Source organism: Acartia tonsa, chromosome 5, assembly GCF_053477335.1.
Source record: "Acartia tonsa isolate MP-2025a chromosome 5, ASM5347733v1, whole genome shotgun sequence".
NCBI lineage: Eukaryota > Metazoa > Arthropoda > Copepoda > Calanoida > Acartiidae > Acartia > Acartia tonsa.
In genome coordinates this window covers 29,754,670-29,778,376 of record NC_137264.1, presented here as the reverse complement: position 1 = coordinate 29,778,376, position 23,707 = coordinate 29,754,670, and the positions used below count along the sequence as shown (strand labels likewise).

At 31.8% G+C, this 23,707-nt stretch overlaps 1 protein-coding gene across 1 annotated transcript in view; it reads left to right on the top strand.

Annotated features, from left to right (window-relative positions):
- The first annotated feature begins 12,561 nt into the window (after nt 1–12,561).
- Nucleotides 12,562–23,707, top strand: part of LOC145319227 (snake venom 5'-nucleotidase-like) — a 36,634-nt gene continuing 25,488 nt past the window's right edge. Inside the window, exons 1-6 of the mRNA XM_080161205.1 lie at nt 12,562–12,677; nt 13,323–13,463; nt 14,109–14,159; nt 14,794–14,869; nt 22,792–22,824; nt 23,226–23,323. Of these exons, the coding sequence (XP_080017331.1) occupies nt 13,324–13,463; nt 14,109–14,159; nt 14,794–14,869; nt 22,792–22,824; nt 23,226–23,323 (398 nt within the window). The 5' untranslated portion in view covers nt 12,562–12,677; nt 13,323. The remainder of the gene's footprint in view (nt 12,678–13,322; nt 13,464–14,108; nt 14,160–14,793; nt 14,870–22,791; nt 22,825–23,225; nt 23,324–23,707) is intronic.

The following is a 23,707-nucleotide window of genomic DNA, read 5'->3' as shown; positions in this document are numbered from 1 at the left end:
CAAAAAAATTCAAAATCAATGGTGCTTCCTACTAATGATCAGGGGCGTCCAAGCTTTTTTTTTCCGGGGTGGGTAAAATGGCGTGCGAAGTGCGCCGCAAATTTTATTTACCCCCCCCCCCCCCCCAATTTTTACCCCGGGGGTAAAATTTGCTTGGGGGGGGGGGGGGGTAATTACCCTCCCTGAAATCTGTTGGCAGGGGTAAATTTTAGGGAGGGTAAACTAAATTTACCCCTCCCTAAAATTTTTTTTTGGGGGGGTAATTTAAATTTTATATAATATTTAGTATTAAAAATTTTTTTTTGTTAGAGATTTTTTTTTAGAATTGTTTGGGGGGGGGGGTAAATACCCCCTCCTATATGGTTGGGGGTGCCTACGGGTCCCCCAGGGTAGGGGTAAATTTTAAATGGGGGGGTAAAATGAAAAAAAATTTTTTTGGGGGGGGGTAATCCCCACTTTACCCCCCCCCCCTTGGACGTCTATGGCAAAGATTATTTGATTTTGTAAAACAAACAGATTTTACAAATTAAAATGTTAATAGCATAATATGATTACTTTGATTTCGTTTAAATGTTTTATTATATAAATGCATAACAAAACAACTCCATTGTAACCACTAATTGACTCTTGGTAATCTTTCTATTTTTAACTCAAATGAATTGTCAGCAAATAGCATGGATGAAGTTACCTGGACATTTACTTCCAAAGGTAAAACTACTAATAAACAAGTTAAATGTTTTAGTAACTTAAAACTGCATAAAACTTTTTTTGTATTTTATTTACCACCATTGGCTACACACCAAAAGGTCTCTAGTGGTACTTTAAAAATAAAGGGTGGTTGACCCAACACATGATAGGAAATTCTATTTGAGGTAAGATGGTTGGAATTTTTGGAATTTTTTATAGGAGGGTGAAGGAATCAACCCTCAAAAAACCATAGGAGAAAAGCCACAACGGTTCTTTGGTTAGCGGGATACGACTGATGGATTCACACATTCTAAAATAATCGTATAACAATTAAATAGTTTTTTGATCAACAGAAGACTTCAATCATATTAAGCAAAAAGAAGAAACATTGCTGTATTATTCCATAAACACATTTTATTGTTAGCAGCACTATAAAATAGTTATTCAAATTTTCTTTTATAGGTATTTTTTTATATTTAGCATGGGCTTATAATTTTGCTCCGCCTAAATTTAGATGTATGTGAGAAAATAGCGCTGCATAAGTGCAATTAAGCAAGTTCTTACTTTTGGGGAGTCCTACACAGAGAGAGAGAGGGAGAGACAGGGGGAGAGAGAGAGAGAGCGACACAGAAAAAGTGGACTTTCGAGGCGCACAGCTGAGAAAATTGAGTAACAACAAGGGGGTTTTTAGTTTATTTTGTTGAGTAGTCGAACGAACATTAGTTGTTTTGTACATGTTTGCCTAAAAAAAACAGGCACCAAAGCATGTGTCTGGAAGTGTGGCAGTTACATTATTATTTTTACTCAATGTGTTACTGATATGTAAGTGAAAGAGTTATTACAGACATTAAAGTGAATATGCTTAATTAAAATGTTTTGCTTAACCTTGTTTGTCAGCAGCGAAGCTACTCTTAATAAGGGTGTGTGAACGTCAGTCCTTAAATCTATATTGGAAATGGAATCTATTCGGCTACGGCTTTTTTTTGGATTGTAAACTTTGGGTACTCTTATTTAATCTTGATTGGTTGGTGTATAATATGAGTGCCTAACTTTTCATTCAATAACTTCAATCTGCAGAAGGGGCTATTTTAATTCTTATCATTGGGGATGTACAATATTTTATCTTCCTTAATCTTATCCATTAAAATATAAAGAACCTTTTTAATTTTCTTTAGGTTTATGGCCTTATAGATATTGTTATCTTTTTTTAAGAAACCTCCCAAAATAAATCGTCTCTAAAAAAGTCAACCCCTAGAATATTTTCCTTAGATTTAGAGGGATGGATATGTTAACATAACCCACCTCAGTATGTTAAAGTCCTCTCAGGGGCCTCTAGTAGAGGCATAGCTGTTTTTTTTTTTATAGAATTTTGTATGTTTAATTTTCTATACAACTTTGTTTGTACAAATTATATAAATAGAAAACAAGCTGTCAACCATGATTAATGGAATACCAGTTAATACCAAGTAAGATTAAATAAGATTAAATAATAAAAGCAAAATTTAGAGTTCTCAACATTTATTTTGTGCTTGTAAAAAAGATTTTGTATAAAGATTTTTAAAAAATGATTTGAATATTAATGCAAAAAAGCTTTAATTTAAAAGTTTAAAATATTTGACAAATAACAGGAATTCTTTTATAATAAGTTGGTAAGTCTATATTCTGTACATAGCTATCAATAAAATTTGTAACATAGTAGGCTATTTAATTATAGTAACCAGCATAAATTTATATGGTTAACTTTAAATATCTGAATATAAATATGATTTTGATAGGCCCCGTGGTTTTTGTACAATTTTGTACACGATAACCCCTTCTTTGTAACCATTTCAAACAAATTTATACTTTGGTAATGAAAAAACTTGATTTACAGCATAATTATAAAATTTTTCTCTCTCAAAACTAGGCCCATTAAAAGATGTAAAATCATCTATTTAGAAAAATAACAGTTTATCCTTAATAATAGAAAATACAAAAAGGTAATGTTAAAAAACATTAAATATTTATACATAGATACTTGTAGAATATTCAGTAAAAGAATTGCTTTATACATAATCCTGATAATAAAGTAAGAGGATCTCTGTCTGTGTGTTCCAAAGGATCTCGCTAACAGCTGAACTTACATGGTTCTCCTTTACAGGGTTGCTTCTCATAGTTCTTAGGAAGATTTATAACTTTTTTCGGGGGAGGTAACCACATTCCTCCCAAGAGAAATCACTCCTAGAAAAAAATGTTCCCAGCAGAGCAAAAGAAATTTTCTCTTCAAAACTGAAATTAGAAATCTCCCCCCCCCCCCTTCCGCCACAAAAAATCTCCCCCCCCCCCCCACCCTTAAAAAAACCCATATTTTTTTTTCATTTTAGATCTAAAATCATCCCCCTTCCTCAAATGCCCCTAGAGGTCTCTAGGGGCGTAGTCGCTGGTTATGAATATCTCAGCTGAATGCAATTTTTGTTGGTCTTTTAGCATGGTGTTAATACTTTAGCAGGGAGACATGATATTTAGCTGTATTTTAACTGTTGTTGAATTATAGACAGACGGGCGATAGGACAAAATCCATAATATAGAAGCTGCACTACCTAAAAGCAATGTTGCTTTTGAAAATAGATATAGGAGGCCTAGATGATCAACCCCTTAATTTGACCAATCAAAGTATGATCACTTTGGGACCAGGTGCATAAACAATCAGGCAACATTATTGGTCACTGAGCGTTACATTTTTGTACGAAATTGCTATTATTTGTTTCTTTCAAATATATTAATTCGTAAGCTATTAAAAGTTAAATTTATTAAGATAAGTTTTGCTTAAGTAAAAGACAATTTTATAGCAGCGAAGCTCTGAAAGGAAAGGACAAACGAACATTAGTTCTTGTAGAGTGTCAGAACCGAATAATAAATGTATAAATCTAAACAAAATTGTAAGTAAATTATTAAAGGTATCACTATGTCATGTTTGAAATCGAGAGGACTTTTCTTGCCTGACTAAAAAGAGCTAACCGTTACGAACGGACGTACGGACAGACCGACCCTTAGACTATAGAAAAGATTTGCTTTTAAAAATTTGATTTAATCATATGTGACAAAATAAAAAAAACCCAATTATTTGTTGGACGAATTATGGTGTCATATTGGCCATCTACGGTAACAAAACTATTCTTTTTGACAAAATCCAGTTATTTAATTGATAATAAAAGCAGGGATCTAAAGGGATAAGACAATGTCCGACAAATTCATGTACATACCCATTGAATGTACACGAAGTTACGAAGTGGTTGAATCTTTTGGACACTATACATAATAATCCACGAATTAAAATTCAAGAAAAGTTCCCAAAGTTGTTGAGCTAACAAATAAGAAAACGTTATAAATAATAAAAAACCTTTAAGGACTAGTGAAATAATTACCCCCCCCCCCCCCCTCCCTGCAATGAAAGTGTATAAGTGAAAATTATAATCAAAATTGTCAAACTTAAAGTACATAATAATGTATATTTTATATCAAAAAGAGAGAGAATATTATTTTGTTGTGAATTCACTTCCACGCATATCTTTTAAAATCATCTGCTAACAGGTTAAAGTTTCTTAAAACATAACATAGCCAGGTCTATAAAAGATTTATTTATTTAAAATAATTTATTATAATAGAAATACAAATAACATGAAATAAACTAAACTAATTTTTATTTTTACGATATTAAAGCAGTAAAATTTTCAACATTGATAAATTAATATAGTATTTTGTGTGTATTCGCTTTATATAAAAAAAAACATTTAAACTAAAATGTTATGAAAATTACTTATTGAAAATAATCCAATAGGACATAGATAATTTGCCGCCACTTTAACCTTTTTGTGAAAAACAGAAGAAATCAATGAAAATTACATTCAGAAGTCTGTCAGCTAAAGGGTCCTTGCTTTTGGGGGAGATAGTTGTCTGGCAAATTGTACATCTATACATTTACATATTTTACATCTCCTAATGTGTATTATTGCGAATATAAAAAAATATTGGGATGAGAACCTACGCGGAAATGATTACACAATTATAATTTTATATTTTATGCATCTTTTATGTCTTTAAAAAGACAAGTTCAAGTTTATTTTTAGCAGAAACAAGGATAATATTATCAGTAAGTAACATAGCACAATGAAGATTTTAAATACTTGAACTATCAAAACTAATGTTTAGGTTTTAGTGGATTTTTAAAAAGAAATTTTTGGAACCCTATTTCCAGTTGCAGTGAAATAAATCAAATTTTTAAAGTAAAAAACTAATTCATACCTAGACGTTTGGCAAAAAAATAATGTTTATAAGGAATCTTCACACCGATGTCAGAACTTAGAAGTTTAACTTACCAGTCTACCATTGGTTAATCAAATGTATACTGGCCTACCATTGGTAATTTAGTCTGTGTATTGGCCTGTAATTGGTCATTTGTATTGTATGACGTTATTTTTTCTATAGGCACTATAAAGAGCTTCCTAAATTGATATTTAAAAAAAATATCAATTTAAAAAACAATTCCTCAATATATAGATCTAGATTAAACTTTTTAGGATAGAAAATAATAAATATTTTTAGATAAAAGTATCTTGTGTAAACTAAGAATATTAATACTGGGAAAATTATATTTATGATTTATGGGCGTGCTACGGACATTAAGCATTTTATTCACACTTAGCAAGAATATTAAAAGATATACATAAACAAGGATGACAACATCTGTATATAGCAATCACTGTCATTTTAGATGTTTATCGCATCGTATTATGGACAGCTTTCCACGGATGTTGAAAAAAAAAAAAAACTGGTATTAATTTTAGGATTTTTATTTTGATATTAGAGAAAAATTTCTGTAATACGATGATATACATGATATTTCAGTATGGTTCTAATTTAGCGGATATTAATCAGTTTCGAAGCCATACTGGAAAATCAACTTTCATATTTTCTCATATTATTAAGTAATTCTAGAGTAGCTTCGCTATAAAAAATACGCATATATTCTTGCTTAAAAGATATAAAATTTTTGAGAGCATTCTTAAAAGCATCAACTTTTATCTTTTTGCTTGTTAGATAAATAACTAGATTGCAATATCTAGCGAAATTCACTAAAAATAGATAGATATTAATAATTATAGAGTTGCTATGTTGTCAGAACCAAAAACTGTAAAATAAGCCAAAAATCATCAAGTTGGAGCCAGTAATAATGATAAAGTTAATTTGCTAAACTAATTCATTTTAATTTCAATAGTAAAGCATCGAAGAGTATTTAATTTATCGTCAATTGGCATATCCTTGTATTTATTAACATATTGTTTTAAGCCTAAAAATACTACAACGGTTATATCTAAAAAATGCCAATGTGTGGTCATTTTAACAACTAGAAAATCTGTTAGAAAATCTTATACTTAATTGGTTAAATAAACAGGTGCAAGGATTTTTATCACGCAAATTGTGTTCTACAAAACTTCTATTAGATTAGGGCTTTGACTAAAAGGGATAGGTCGGAAGTTTTGGGTGATCTGGATAGACTTTTCAGGTGGCTTTTTATTTTTGGTCTGACTTATTCTTTTGTAAAATAGCCTTAAACCTGAACAAGATTTTTCTAGAAATTTATGTCTACGGGGATATTACTGTATCACAGTTTAATTTTCTTATTGTTACCAAAGAAATTTTTTAACCTTTTGATGCGCTACTTATGAATAAAAACTTCCTTGTTTTGTCAGAAGTGGCATTTTTATGACCCCCAGGCGAATCTAAAATACCATCTTGGGCAAATAAAAATTATTTTATCAAACAAAGGTGTCAACTAAAATTAAAACCTTTTAAAAACAGGGATTATAACATCCATAAAAGCTTTATACTTAAACAAAATTCTAAGTAATGACTTTTCTTCAAAATATTATATTCTACAGGGGTAATTTTGTTCATCGTAATTTTGGTTCTATACTAATTTATCGTACATATCTTATCCCCATAGTTGCCTGTCTAATTTCCCATTTTTTTAATCCACAGTTGATCGTTTTATTTTGTTGAACCATCCACAAACAAGGCCACAACAGTCATCAATTTTTTAGTTTTAGTTATATATCAACCTTACCTCGTAATGGCGAGAATCTCCCTCGAATTTTAAGTAATCATCTACAGAATCCAGAGCATAATCCGCTTGTAATGGGAAGCGATACTCTAACACCTAATGATATTAGTTTTAGTGACATCTAAGAGACAACCAACTCATTAATTGCACGTCCTTTGTGTGAGAATTTCTAAATGTGCATGGTAATGATTTGCACTTGTTTATTGGCCAAGGCATTACCCCTACTCTAAATATATATGTCGCGCCCCTGACATAGCAACTGTAGGAACTGTTTTTAACGTTTAAAGTTATGAAGCGGTGTTGGGCCAAGATTCGAACTTATTACCTCCCCAAAGACGAGTGGATGCACTATGTTTTGAGCCACGGTCGCGGGTTAGTTTCAGTTATTTAGTCGTTATCACATTTGAGTTGATTAATTGACGAATGAATAACAAATTCCTCCAAAATTAAATGTGTTCTTAGAACTATGTATTTGCTTATGGGAAATTTTTATTTTTTACTTGCTAAAATTTAAATTTTTAATTTAATCAAATTTGATGGAATTTTATCTTTCTTTTAATCAGACAGAGTGATTTTCTTTTGTAGTGTTTTTTCAAAACAAATAATGTTTTTATTAAAATTTTAATGGGTAAAAAAATTGTACTATCTATAACTAAACCATCAAACCCAATCAGTAAGGAACTTAAAGGAGGGAGGGAGGGGATAATTGTATGTTTATTACCATAGACGTCCAAGGGAGGGGGGTAATGGGGCGATTACCCCCCCATTTAAAATTTACCCCTACCCTGGGTGTGCCGTAGGCACCCCCAACCATTTAGGAGGGGGTATTTACCCCCCCCAAACAATTTGGGGGGGGGGTAAATACCCCCCCCCCCCCAAAAATAAAAAATCTCTAATAAAAATTTTTTTTGCGTGCTTCGCGCGCATTTTTAATACTAAATATTTAATAAAATTTAAATTACCCCCCAAAAAATTTTACCCCGGGGGTAAATTTACCCCCCCCCCCCCAACAGACTTCAGGGTGGGTAATTAATTTTAAGTAGCTACTTTATAACTTCTCTAAAGCTGTCAATCTAAAAAAAACTACTCCTTTGAATTATAACCAAAGGTATTTTTCTTCTCCTTATAATATAAACAAGGATGACAACATCTTTAAGTAGCGAAGCACAAAAAATCATAGATGGGAATACGTAAGGTTTTTACTAAAATCAAGAATAGATTTATTGGATAAAATAAATATGAAACCTTGTTTTATTTTGTATGACGACAAAATTGGATCAAAATAAACAAAGATATTGGGAAATATGTAAAACATATAAAATAGCCAAAAACCTGATAAAAGGCAGTCTGGCCGCCATGGTTGTTTTCTTAAAAAGACAAAAAATTTAATTTTTAAATCCTTAAAAACTTTAAAAATTTGGAAAATCGGACCATATACACTGAAGATATGGAAAAAAGTGTTAAATATATTTATAAATAGCCTAAAACCTGCCAAAAAGGCAGTCTGGCAGTGATGGTTATTTCCTTTAAAGACAAGAAATTTAATTTTGATATCTACAACTGAAAAATTTTTGAAAATCGAACTATAAACACTGAAGATATGGAGAAAAATGTTAAAAATATAAAAAAAAACAGCCTAAAACCTGCTGAAAAGGCAGTCTGGCCGTCATGGTTGTCTTCTTTAAAAGACGGGAAATTTAATTTTGATATCCATAACTGAAAAAATTTTGAAAATCGGACCATACACTGAAGATATGGAGAAAAATGTGAAAAATATAAAAATAGCCTAAAACCTGCTAAAAAGGCAGTCTGGCCTTCATGATTGTTTCTTTAAACGACAGAAAATTTAATATTGATATCTGTAACTGAAAAAATTTTGAAAAAGGACCATAAACACTGAAGATATGGAGAAAAATGTGAAAAATATAAAAATTGCCTAAAACCTGCTAAAAATCGGTCCGACCGCAAATGATGTTTTATAGTCAATTGTGCTCCTTAATAATGGGAATGTTGTCAAAAAATTTCAGCATTCTATCTTTTATAGGAGCTGAGTAAATCCCATTTCCCCCATAGCGTTACGGACTGACGGACTGACTGACTGGCGGACTGACTGACGGACGGACAAAGTGAATTATAGAGTAGCTTCGCTACTAACAACTATAGTAGAATCGCGCCTACTCTATAACTAGAAATATTCCACAAGATTTTCCGTTAAATTTTACTTTGCTTACTTTGTTATTTGCTAGCAGCTACGACCCTAGAAGCCATTAGGGGCACTTAAATTAGGAGGGGAAAAGATGACTCCAACCCCCCTCCATTTTCTATTTGTGTATTAAAAGGGACATATTTTATAGTAAAAAACCTTACCTGGACCTATAAGAAGCTTCATTGTAAAGGAGAAGAATGTCGGTTCAGCGGTAAGCGAGATCCCTCGCCACAGACAAAAAAGCTTACTACTTAACATAATAGAATGTACTCTAATATGTTCTTTAATTTCATGTAAAATATTTTATGGTGATAATTGTCCTTGTTATCGTGAATGGGGAATGTCTCAGCACAGCATTCATATTAAAATATTTGAAAGCTTTATGCTTTTGGCTACTTCTGCCCTTTCAAATTCAAAGTTCCTTTCATCAATTTCATGTATTTTATAAATTTCAATTTAAGAATTTATTAAAGAATAGTTATTTATCGTATCGTATTATAGACAGCTTTCCACGAATATTGAAATAAAAAATAAAACCAGTTTTGTTAGCCCCGAGGTGCCAAGAGCTCGGGCTAACAAGACTTGTTTAATTTTTATTTTCATATTCTTGGAAAAATGTCTCCAATACTTTATGCTATAGCTAAGAACCGGTTCTAATCCACCGGATATTAATCGGTTTCGATGCCATGCTGGAAAAGTTATTCAATATTTTGTGTAGTCTGTATGTCTGGCATGTTAGAGCTGTTCTATTGATTTAAAACCTTGGGTGATGATTTCTGTAACAATTTAGATATTAATGTTCAGTATTTTATCACCAATCTTTTTATTAACGAAGCTACACTATAATTTATTTTGTCTATAGTCCGTCGGTCTGTCCATCCGTCAGTTTGTCCGTAACGGTGTATGGGAATGTGATTTTCTCTGCTCGATATATTGAAGATAGACGGCTGAAATTTTTGGTGAAGATTTCCTGTATTTCATGATTTCTATGAACTATTGTATATTTTAGAACTGAACATCATCTATCTATATAATTGATTTTGTCTGTTGTCCTTCCATGATTTTTTAGTTCTTCGCTACTTATTGATCTTCTCATCCTTCTTAAAAAATCATTCCTAGGAAAATATGGCACAATGTTGAAGATTGAATTTTAATCAACTTATAATCAATATGAACAATGACTTTTTGTTATGTTTTGCATATTTTTTCCATATGAAAATTGCTTTTGGTCAATAATTGTCCGATTTATTTTATGGGTGTTGTCTTCCTTGTTATAAAAATCATTCCTAGGAAAATGTGGATTGCCATAGTTGTTTATCATAGAACATTTCGTTCCTTCTTTTATCATGTCACATGGGTTTTATTACCTGAAATTAAAAAGTAGGCTCATATATCTTCTTAAAAGGTAAACTAATGAGAGGACAATTTTCATAAACCAAAAAATACTTTAGAGTTAATTATTAGTTATTTCTCGCATCGTATTATAAAGAGCTTTCCTTGGATTTAAATATTCGTAATAAGCTGGATATAATACGATGCTAATCCACCGGATATTAATCGGTTTCGAATAAATACGAGAAAATATTAAACTTCAACATAAGACAGAATTCGCGGGAAATTCTGAGTGGGGAGGAGGAGTCACTCGGCGAGAAAACAAAGTCTCCGCCTCCCGAAAGGTTTCAGTAGTGATATGCTTCTGTTCGTGTCAAGTCATTATTTGTTATATTATTTCATTTTTCACATTTATGTATTTAAAAATAAACTAGCGGATGTGCCCCTAGCATCTAGGGGCACTGTATTCAAAGGACAGAAAAATAGCCTAAAACCATATCAAGACACTTTATATAAGAATAAAATAGCCTAAAACCATCCAAGGGCCTATAAGAAAATACCCTGTTAAGGAGAACCCGATCGGTTCAGCGGTTAGCGATATCCTTTGGTACAGACACATAGACAAACAGACATCCTGTTACTTTAGTATAAGGATAATCCGAAATTGCATGAATTCCTGTATTATAAAGTAGTGAAGTTTTCTTTTGTTATCTGAAGCTGAAGGCCTCAGAAATTGCTGGTCAGAATTGGTAAGCTTTATAAATATCATGGAGTGGTTTTAAACTATTTTCTTTTAAACTCACACCTCCCCCTTGAGGCTAGGAGATTAGTAACTACTATATGTATACTTTAGTGAAGATTTGCTTATCTAAATGATAAATCCAAAAATAAACAATAATGTTAAGTTTACTAACCGACGACATACAGACCCTAGTTTTAGAAAAGCCTCCCTTTATAATTAGAAATACAATTTCATTGTGTAAGATATCAATAGTTTTTAATGAGTAATTTAAGTATTATTCAATGCAATTTACTTTTATAACTTATTTGTAAATGTATAATGAACAAGGATGACAACATACACAAAAGCAAAGCGAAAATTAACAATTGTAGAGAGTCAGAATCTAAGCAAAATTGCATAAAAATATGTTACAAAATTACGTAAATACCGGATACTGTTTTACATACCTACTTATATTTTTAGGATTTAATTATAGAGATGCTTAAAATATGGAACCTTGTTGTCCTAGGTATCTTAGTTTCAAAAAAAAGATGAATATGATAAATATATAATTAAATTTTTTTTAAAAATGTTTTAACTTTCCGGAATGTCACTAGAATCATGTTTCAAAGTTTAAAATCAATTCTAACATAACAATAAGAGCTATCTGATACATACGGACGTTCGGACCTACCCTAATTATAGAAGAGCAGGCATTTTTAAAAAAAATGTATACGTATATATTTCAATAGGCTTAATACCAGTTTGAATTGGTATATACAGTATTACGTTGTAACAGGCGGGCATGTAAACAATAGATTATAATCATTGTTTAAATTAGGTAATGCATTTATGTTAAATCAGGCATCTTTAGGTGTAAAGCTATTCCCTAACTCCCCTGTCTAATTTTGGGCGGTAAACTTTTTTTTATTGATTGTTTAATTTAAAAATCTGTGATTAAATTTGTTTCTTGTCGGTTTGACGAAATACTAATGGTCACTGGAATATTTTCCTTATTAAGGGCGTAGTCTTTCTAGGCATAGAGGGAGAGGACATTGGGCTGGTTTTACATTAATCCCAAAAGTTTAATAATAATGTTTTCTTATTCGTTTGCTTAACAACATTGGGAGCTTTCATTGACTTTGTTTGGTTGGACTATAAAGTTTAGTGTCCAAATGTTTCAACCACGAATTGTACGAAGGGTAATTTTGTGTATCATTATAGGGGATGTATATTAAGTTATCAGCCATTGTCTATTGTCTTTTAAAACATTAATATAACAGTATAGTTTTCATAGAAACTTATGCTCATTTGAAATGACAAAAAAGATTACTGTCCTTTCTAAAAATCGCATACAACTTCTAGAAATAATTTTCTGTTAATTTTAAGCAAAAAATCTAATTGCCAAAATACATTAAATTTTATTTACACACATACATTTAACTACTTTAGCAGATACAAGGTTTATGACCAATTTTAATTGATTGAAATAGTAAAAACTATATACCTTTATGAAGAAAGGTGTATTTGCAAATGATTAATAAATACACAATTTCAGAAAATATAACATCACAAATGAGGAGTTATTAAATAAATTCTATTTCAAACTCTACCAGAAAAAGATTAAAAAGGTAAACTTTGTTATTGATGCGCATTTTATTATTGTTTACCTCATATGAATATGCCTTGACAGGGAGGGAGGGAACATTAGAAAGTTTGTTACACTAGTACCCAAAGTCTTATTATAACGTTTTCTTATTCGTTGGCTTAACATTCTTGGGGACTTTCATTGAATTCCGATTATTTGGTTCATTTAGTTGAGTGTCTAAACGTTTTAACTACTGATTGATACCTGCAGAAGGGGTAATTTTATATATTTTTGTTGGGGATGTATTTCAATTTATCGGCCATTGTCTTATCCCTTTAGATACCTTTGGCTAGAAAGGTAGGTATTTTTAGGCATAGGTAGGTAATTATAGTCATTTTACAGATAAAAGCACTAAAAAATTGACAAATTACACTTTTCTAGTATGGCTTTGAAACCGATTAATGTCCATTGGATAAGAACCACACTGAAGAATTGTGTATTGTATTATATACAGCTTTCCGTGGATATAAAAATGTACAATAATAATATTAAAACTAGTTTTGATAACCCGTACCTCCGGCATCTCTGTGCTAACAAAACTTGATTTAATCTTATTATTGTACATTTTCATATCCGCGGAAAGCTGTTTATAATACGATGCGATAAACAACTACTCTTGTTTGTCTAGGATGAAATGGATAATTGTGTGGTTGGCGTGTATGCAGGAGCTCGTGAGCTGGAGTGCTGGAGACAATACCTGGAACATGAATATTCTACATGTCAATGATATCCATGTCAGGATGGAGGAAACTAATAAATACAGCGCCAGGTATTATATCTTATTTAGGACTGGAGGGAATATATAAGGGATCTAAAGGGATAAGACAATGACCGATAAATTAATGTACATCCCCAATAATGATACACAAAATTACCCCTTCTGTAGATTAAAATTAATGGTTGAAATGGTTGAACACTCAAATCATTAAACCAATTCAAAAAGCCCCCAAAGTTGTTAGCCCATTGATTAAGAAATTTTTAATATAAAACTTTGGGGACTAGTGTAATAAACATCCCAATGTCCCCCCTCTCTCTCTGGGAATATATTGCTTTTAAAAGAAGGATTTTTTTTACTAACTTTGCTTTTCCTCAAACTTTCTGTTGAAATAAATTGAAAATAAGATGGTAGGGTAGTTTTTTTTCCTATGCCTAATCTTTACAAGGGGTAACGTAACCCTGCGGGGCCTAGACCTGCGGTGCACTATACCTGCGTGGCTATTCAGTACCCAATTTAACCTAACCTAACCTTCCCTAAATGGGTAAACAAACAAAACAAAACTACCCTCCATGCTATTTTTTATTTATTTTGAAATCATATGAGGTGGGGGGTTCATATGAGAGAATACAACTTAGTATCTTTTCTAAACGTGAAAATAATTATTATTGATCCAAAATTATAATATTTATTTTATAGATGTCGAGATGAGGATAAGGAAGCAGGCACCTGCTATGGTGGTCTAGCCAGGTAAGTCACATGTATATAGTTGGATATTGTATAATTATATGCTATAGAAGGTCAGACAGTTAACGCAAGTGATGGAGCAGATTCTTATTGATCTAGAGAATGCTTAAGCACTAAGAAGTTTAAGAAATTTCCCAGAGAGAGGGAGAGGACAATGGGCTGTTTATTACACTAGTCCCCAAAGTTTTATAATAACGTTTTCTTATTCGTTTTGATTGGTTTGTTCATTCAGTTAAGTGTCCAAACGTTTCAACCACGCAATCTACAAAAGGGATAATTTTGTGTATCGTCATTGGGGATGTACATTAATTTATCGGCCATTGTCTTATCCGTTTAGATCCCTGATAATTCCCCCATATAAATCCATTATTACACAATATCATAGACGGACAAAAAAACAGACTGACGTACAAAGTGAGTTCAAAAACAAATACTAATTAAATAGGAAACTTCAAAAGTCTATCCAAAAAAGCAAAATTTTCCTGAAACAGACAAAAAAAAAGACAAAAAATGGCATAAACCTTTTGGTCAGATAAATCTTCACAAAAAATATGAAAGAGCCTCCGATTTAATCGCATTACTACTGGATCGACAGGTGAACCATTGAAACAGAAAAAAATTTGCAATTTATTTTTAGATTATATACAGCAGTGCATGATTTGAAGAAATCAGAAAACAACACTTTATGGTTAAATGCCGGAGATTTTTATCAGGTTGGATTAAATAATATTTATCTCATAGGGGACGTTTTTTTTCTTTGGAATATATATTTATTTTTTTGGAGGGGGGTGATATTCATACCAGCATAATAGCCAAAAACCTACTTGGTATAAATTCACAAAATTATGAAACGACTAGCCTAATGGTTTTTGAGATCTTACTGGACATACATAGGAATGCACACACATCCAGGAACTTTAGTTTATCTGATTAATCAAACAGTACAAACCGCCAGGGATATAAAGGGATAAGACATTAGCCGATAAATTGATGTACATCCCCAATGATGATACACAAAATTACCCCTTCTGTAGATTAAAATTAGCAGTTAAACTTTTAAACACTCAACTTAATGAAACAACCAATCAAATTTCACTAAAGTCTCCAAAGTTATTAAGCCAACGAATAAGAAAACATTATTACAAAACTTTTGGGACTAGTGTAATAACTAGCCCATTGTCCCACCCCCCTCTCTCTCTGACAAACCGCTGTCAATTTATCTTTTACATTTCCTTAATTTGATAATATTCTCTTTGATTCATTTCAAATTTAACTTTTAATGAGATAGCCAACATTTGAAGGTTTGTCACAAATAAAAGGTTAGGTAAATAGCAGGGTTTGGCAGTCGCAACAACGTAATAAAAAAAATGGTGGTTTGATCCATAGAATTTTATTATCCATTGTGATAAATGTTTGCCGAAAAATTATATTCTATTACTTGGTTGTCTGTAGATTTTTCCTTTTTAAGGAAGCTTCACAATTATAGGTCCCGTGATGGTTCTAGGCTATTTCATTTTTAGATTTCAGTCTTAGGGTGGTTTTTAGGCTATTTTTATGTCCTTCCTACCACTGTGAATAAAGAGCCACTAGATGTTAGGGGCGCAACTTTTGTTATTGTTAACCCTTACAGATCGGGCCCCTATTCCCACCTTAAATAGATCGGGGGGGGGGGGGGTCATATTGACCCCCCCTCTATCTCGGCTTCTGTTACAGATAAAGACGTAAAATTTTTTTCTTGTAGTTCATGTGTATTTTTAGAGAAAATTACTTTTTCTAGTCATAGCGGTCAGGCCGCTCCTTAGCCGCTTTTTAGCGGCCAGCCGCTAAATTTTAAAACAGCTGTAGAGCGGCCAATTTTGCAGCTAGGATCACCAAATTTTAGGACGAACTTTTATTTTTCATAACAAAAAAAATACTTTTTCTGATCATCGCCAAAAAACGGCAAATAACGGAAACCGCCATTTTCGGCGGTTACGGCTGTAAAACGGCGGTTAGCGGCGCCAATTAATATTTTTATCTGTTTATTATTGCTCAAGGATTTACCAAAAAAAATTATAGGTCTCTAGCTGTAATAGAAGCCACGATATTCATGATATATGTCTGTAGTATAAGCCGGACAAAAATCGGTCATAAAGTCGGTCAGGGTGCGGTCAAACGGTCATAAGGTTTCTCATAAGGTCATTGATATCTCAGTATTCACCTGATATACAAAGTCATAATGTAGAAATTAAGATTTATTTAGAATTTTATTTAAATTTTGGTGCTACCCAACCGACTTTGACCGGACACCACGACCGACACAGACCAGATATCCTAATAAAATCAACTCTTGCCGACGTATAATTACTAAACTTAAAAAGTCATGAAGTCACAAGTCTCTATCTTACCTACAAAAAAAATGACATTGAAAAAATAGAGGGGGGGGGGGGGTTTTCACACCTCTGTCTGACGAAAACATGTGATAAATAATTAGAAGGCTGTATTATAAAATTTTCACCCATTTACAATAAACAAACATGCCTGCTTTTATATATAAATAAACATACCTTTATTTCTGCCATAACATCAAGGTTTGCCCATAATTAGCAAACAATTCATCAGGGAGGGAGGTAACCAAAGTTTTGTAACCGCGTTACCATATTCGTTTGCCTTGGGTACTTTTATATAAATTTATAGGTTTGTCCAATCTAGAAAAGTTCAAACTTTTCAATTAATGTAGGGATAATTGGAGGTGTACATCAATTTATTGGCCTTTGTCTTATCCTTAATATTCAATTGCAATTCATTTAAACTCTATCAAATGCTGTCAATGTTGTATTATCCATGTTCAATTTTATGTGATACAAAACAAAATGCAGTGGTCATTATTTTATTTCGATAATATATAAGCCAGTGCCACTTTTCTTCAATTAAAGTCGACAAAAACATTTTTATTGAACGTCGATGTCGAATTTTGGACAGAATAATTTCTTCACTGTATTATTACAGTTTAAATTAATAATAGAGTGCTAAATTATAATGGACCAAGAACAATTATGGCCCCAGATAGCGCAGGTATGAAGAGCTCACAATATTTTATAAGGAATTAGAACATTAGAGTATTCAAAACAAGAGAAGAAATCTAAATGATTGCTACGGATTGATGATGGTTGATTGCAAAGACTACAATTTTGAAGATACTGTAAATAAATCACAACATATGACTGCCGTACATAGGACCCTAGCTAAAGAGTAGCCGCTCTACTTAAAATTAATTGTTTATGTATTCTCATTTAGGCATTATAAAGTAGAATTTTAAATAACTGTTAATTGTAATTGCTCTTAAATGCAAATTTGAAATGCTAGGGGATCCAGTATAATGTGGATTACCATAAAAATAAGGTAAACCTACAATTTAGATAATTCAACTTGCGAGATAGATACTTTTTATTTCTATTTTATACGACGGTTTCTAAATATGTAGATCTTTATTTGGTTTATGTTATTATTTATAATTGCTACGCTACTTAGAGACGTAACTGTCCTTGTTAAAAAAACAATAATTAAGTCCTTACTTTAAAAATCACTCGACATAAAATACTATTAACTAATCAGACGTACAGACGGAAAATCCTGATTGTAGAGTAGATATGCCCTCTAAAAAGATACGCAAATCTAAATTAATTTGTTTATAATAAATGTAATAAAAAACAGATAAAGAATTACTGATGTAAATCCTAGGTGATGAAAAATAGAAGAATAATAATGTCAAACTTAACATTACATTTATGTTGCCAGGATATAGTGTGTTATAGTTTCCCACAAAGTGACTTAACTAGAAAGTACTTCAATTGAGAAAAGACACAATAGAATAAAATAAAGTGTTTAAGCATATGGTTGGTCGTACTCTCCACAAAAATATTTATAAACCTTCTCAGGATCAATGAGAAGGTACATTGTAAAGTGGAGTCATGGCGAGATCTTTCGGCAAAGATACACACACATAGCTCCTGTTACTTTTATATAAGGGTAGGATCTTTTTAACGATATATAGCTTCTCCCAACAGGAAGACTGGTTACAACTCCACAATTAATAAACCAATCCCTCAAAATTGATTATTATTAATTTTTCCTATTTTCAATTATGAAACATTTTGCGGATTTAAAATCTGTTGAAGTGATTGTACACAATTTTATCAGATTAACACATTTTTGCTGATTTAACATGATTTAGGGATAATTAATTTTAATTCTTTAGAAGCAAAGCTATTCTTTAGTTAGGTGCTACCATTCGTATGTCTGTTTTTAAGTCGCTATAAACAGTGTTTCTCCGTCGGAATGTCCACTTAAAAAAAATATTTCGATATAAATAAGTACATATAAATTATCGACAATTTCCAGTATACAAATTAATCTATTAGTATTATTTTTTTTCCCGTCAAATTTTGATAACACTTTCATATGATTACATAAAACTTTTTTTCTAAATGTAAAATGAAACTATTCCATTCAAATCCTCTAATACATGTTCTTATCAAATCTTAAAAAATTATGTGTTGTTACTGCTATTTTAATAAGCAGAATATTAATTTTTTTCTTATTTAAATCAACAATTTCCAAAAGTTAATATTCTTTTACAGAACACTTTATATTAGTAAATTATTGTATTTTTGAGAGTTGACCTATATCTAATTCCCTGAACACAGACATACTCACATATTTGCAGCATTCCATGTATTCCTGGCCTTTCAGGGATAAAGGATAAACCTCTACACAATAATTACATGTTTGTTATCCATTAAATGTAATATTATTGATTTTCTTAATTTTATTTAGACTTGTAAACAAATAACTTTAAGATAACTTATTTTGATATTAAAAATTTTTTTTTTTTTGAACGATTCAAAATCTATTGATTTAGGGTTTATACATGTAAAAAGGTTAAAATAATGCTGTGAGATACAAGTTAAACTATCATTTGCCTTTTTTGTAGAGAAGGTGCTCCTATTTCTAGCCCCTTCAGGGGGCTCTAACTCAGCGGGGCATAAATAACGTTTACCTAACCTGATCTAACTCATAATAACCTATCAAAAGATACTGTGAAAATATGACGAAAACCCTCTGCTTCGTTTTCTTTTCTTGATTCAAACTTTATTTTACATTTACTTATCTTTAAATCCCTGACTGAACTCCTCACCTAATTAAGTAGAAAATCATTAATTATGCTTTTGTTCCTATAGGTGTGTCATACCTTCCCCCAAAGTGCCATAACTGCAAAACCTTCCATATGATTACATAAATGACACTATAGCAAAAATTTATTACTGATGTCAAAGAGTTAATTGCAAGGGTTAGTTTATGAAATAGTAATTTTTTGCAGAGCTGATAACCTTTGACTATATAATACAAAAAAACGAAGCTTTTTGTGCGGAATTTATTTCACGCCGTTTCTTAAGATATGCAACTTTTTGGAAACGACATTCGGCAGATGAAGGCAGCTTATTAACATAAAAAATAATCCTTGCAATAATTCGCTTATTTTCTTTGCGTTATGAAAGTGGATGCCCCCCTCACCTTCTTCTAATTGTATCAAAATTCGAAATTTAAGAAAATGTTGTTGTTTTTTTTTTTTTTTTTTTTTTTTTGGGGGGGGGGAGAGGGGGATTGTTCTTGTAAGGGTTATATTTCTGAGGTGGGGGAAGACATGCTTCTCCCACCTCCTCCCCCCTCCAAGTACAAACAATAAGGGGAAAAAATCCAGGAAAATTAAGTTTCAGAGTAGCTTACAAAAAAAAACGCAATAGCTTAATTGTACTTTTCCTATGATAAAAATAGATATTTAATTGATAATGCTTTTAATAAATGTGAGTCATATCTATCTATTAATTGATTTAATTTAATTTTATTTAATTTAAAGTCATTCGTGCAGATAAAAGTGATTTGGCAAAAAAAATATTTTCCATTTTGATTTTATTTTTTATTTTAAAATTTCTAATTTACGCTGGGCATAAACAAACTGAAAATTATTTTAAATTTATATTTTCTGATATTCAAATACTTATTGTGTAAGGATTGCTGCCCTGTCCGGTTTTATTTGCTGTACTGGGTTAAACTTAAATTTACCCACGAAAAAAAAACAATTAACAATTAGTTTGCTTAAAAATTAATAATAAAAAAAAACTTCCTTAGAGATCTATAAAAAATTACTAGAATACAGGATGCTTTATATGCACATATTAACATATAAGACATGATAATATAGATGATTCGCTTTTAATATTTTACCTAATGATCCTAGGAATCCATAGTCCAAAAATCATCATGATTAATATGGACATAATGATAATAGAGTTGCTATGATTTCCAAGTTGAACCTGATACGGGCATCAACATGTATAGAATATATAGAACAATTCTTCCTAACTTCCAAATTCTTATGATTTAGTTATAAAATCATTATTTGTCTGTTTGTGTGTCTATGTATCTGTGTGTCTGTACCGAAGAATCTCGCTAACCGCTGAACCGATCGGGTTCTCCTTAACAGGGTAGCTTCTCATAGGTCCCGGGAAGGTTTATAACTATTTTTTTGGGAGTGGAACACCCCCAACCCCCCAAAAAAATGAAAAATACCCCCCCCCCCAAAAAAAAAATTAAAAATTTAAATTTTTTAACTAAAATATTTCCATCCCCCAAAATATTTTTTTTTACTTTTTCTTTTAAAATCTAAAATAAGAAATTGGGTTATCAAATTCGACTCCCCCTTCTTAAGTGCCTCTAGGGGCGTAGCCGCTAGTATGTAATAATGTAGTCTCTAAATTTGTATCTTATCATATTTTTTATTATATACTTATTCTTGTATTCCAAATGATGTTAGTTAGTGGAATTAATAAATTCCATACCATACCAATGCCATTTTAACATGCCTAAATTAGCGATAAGAGATCAAGGACCTTCAAGGTTTTTTTTGGGTTGGTGGGGGGGGGGACCCTCTTACCACTTATTCATCCACCTTCGAGGTCCCTGTAAGAGCTTTGCGTAATGAACGTAAGGACATAACCCTTCAAATACAGAGCCATTAGGTGCTAGGAACGCAACCGCTATATAAAAGGTGCTATGAAGCTTAAATAGAGAACACCATTTGTTAAGTAGTTATTAAGATCCTAAGGTTTAGACAAAAAAAAACTTTTACTACTTTATATTATGAGATTTATAAGCTATATCCCTGTAATCTCTGTGAAAATTGTTTAGTTTTGCTGAGTAAGGTGACTAGGTTGTGCTTCATCTAGCGGTAACATTCATATCTTATCAATGTATCTTTAAAAAAAACACAATCTGTCTTTTTAAGTTTTTAAAATTTTTACATTGATGTGGCTTCGCCCCAAGAGTGGGATGGGAGCATCAAATTTATTTTTATTTTAAAAAAGTATAAAACTTCCTTTGTGGGGGGGGGGGGGGGATTTGTTTTGCCGGAGGGTGTCACAATTCCCTAAAGCCTTCACTAAACTCATAGAATAGGATCAATATATTATTCATTTGCACAGCTTCTCAATATTAAGTGTATTTCCATATGCATATCCGTAGTAGTATTAAGTTGCTGTGCTATTTATGAGCATAAATGTAATTTTTTTAAAAATAACGTAGCCTCAACAAGAACAAAATTGTTTCTAAGGAGATGTTTATACAACTTAGAATATAATCCAAATAAGTAAAATTAGAATATTACACATGGACAAACATAACCTAGGATATGTAGAGTAGATTTGTTACATAAACATATGAAATTGAGGACAAGAAGGGGTGATTCTGTGTATCATTCTTGGGGATGTAAATCAATATATTTGCAATTATCTTATCCCTGTAGATCCTTGCCAAGAAACAAACATTAACAAACCGATTTTCATTTATTAATCTCTTGCTCCCTGCAAAAGAAATTCTTAAGAAGTGTCCTAATCAGTATCTGTAAACGTCTGTTTGTCCATTATAATACATATAATAATACATATTCCATGTTTTATTACATATTATTACACATACTTTTAGAAGCGAATTTACTCTATACATAACATCTGTCTGTACGTTCTTCAGTTGAATTGATTTTTTGTTTAATTGGCGGTTTTAAAAAATATAAATTATAAGTTAAATATCAAAATGACATGTTTTAAATTAGTTTACAATACCTGCTTAAGATGTCCGAATGTCTCTATTTTCCCTATACAAAACTTTTTTCACCCAAAAGGATATTAGCTTGTTACTGCTCCGCTTTTAGAAAATAATTTATAATTGCAATGATATGTCTATTGATGAGGTCATAGTTATTATCAAAAAGATTGATGATTAATTAAGCTTCAATAGTATTTTTTATATATATAACAGATATATAATAACTGCCATAGTACATATTTATTGTGCAGTGTTTGGCAGCAGTCAATTTTAAATGCTGCGGCTGTAGATGCTGTAAAAGAGGTCGTGTCGACAGATTATTAAATAATGGCGACTGTACAAGGTTTTAAAATAGATGAATAAGTGGACAGCTTTAGTTGATAATTTTGATTTCCGAAGCTGATATTTCCTGAATACGGTTGGGTTGCACAATTTGCTTAACATTATTTAATTTAATATACATATACATTATACATATTTATTCTTATTTTTTCAGGGAACCTTCTGGTATTCACATTTCAAATGGAAGGTATGTATTTTTTTCCTACAAATTTTGTTTGTCTTAGAAAACATTAATATATCCTAAGTGACTGTTCCATTTACATCCAATGGATTAAATATAAGAGTGACTAACCCCTGCAGGGATCCTATTCAATCCGTGGGATTTAACCAAAAAGCTAAAAAAAGGCAACTTATATCTCTCTCATAAAAATTTATACATAATTCTTTATTTGCATACATTATCTGGAAGGACATGGCAGTTAAGTTATTTCAAAATTAATTTTTTAAAATGATCTACTACCGGCCCTCGCCCCTTGAGGCCTCTACCCTGTTTAGGAGAACCCGATCGGTTCAGCGGTTAGCGAGATCCTTCGTTACAGACAAACAATCAAAAAAACTTTTACTTTATTATAAGGATTTTTGTATCAGGTTGTCTCACATTTTAACAAGTTGATGAATTTTGACGCGATGTGTCTTGGCAACCACGAGTTTGACGATGGGGTTGAGGGACTAGAACCTTTTCTCAGGTAAATAATATAGATAGATAGAAAGATAGATAAATAGATAGTCAGATAGATAGATAGATATTTACAGATGTCTAGGCAATCACGAGTTTGATGATGGTGTAGAGGGACTCGAACCATTCTTCAGGTGAATAAACTTGCCCGGCACTGCACCCGCACTACCTACTGCTGCTATGTCAGGCACTTGGCATTAATAGTAAGAGTAGGGAGAGTGCATTGGCCTTTGAACGGACGTAACTCATTACAATGCAAAGTTACAACTTACAGACAAACTCGTACAATTCCTCAGGTAAATAAACTTATCCAGTAATATGCAACAGTGGCAAAAACGTAATTTATAACTTGTCGGCTTCATGTCGGGGAGTTGTTGAGTTCAATTCTTTACCA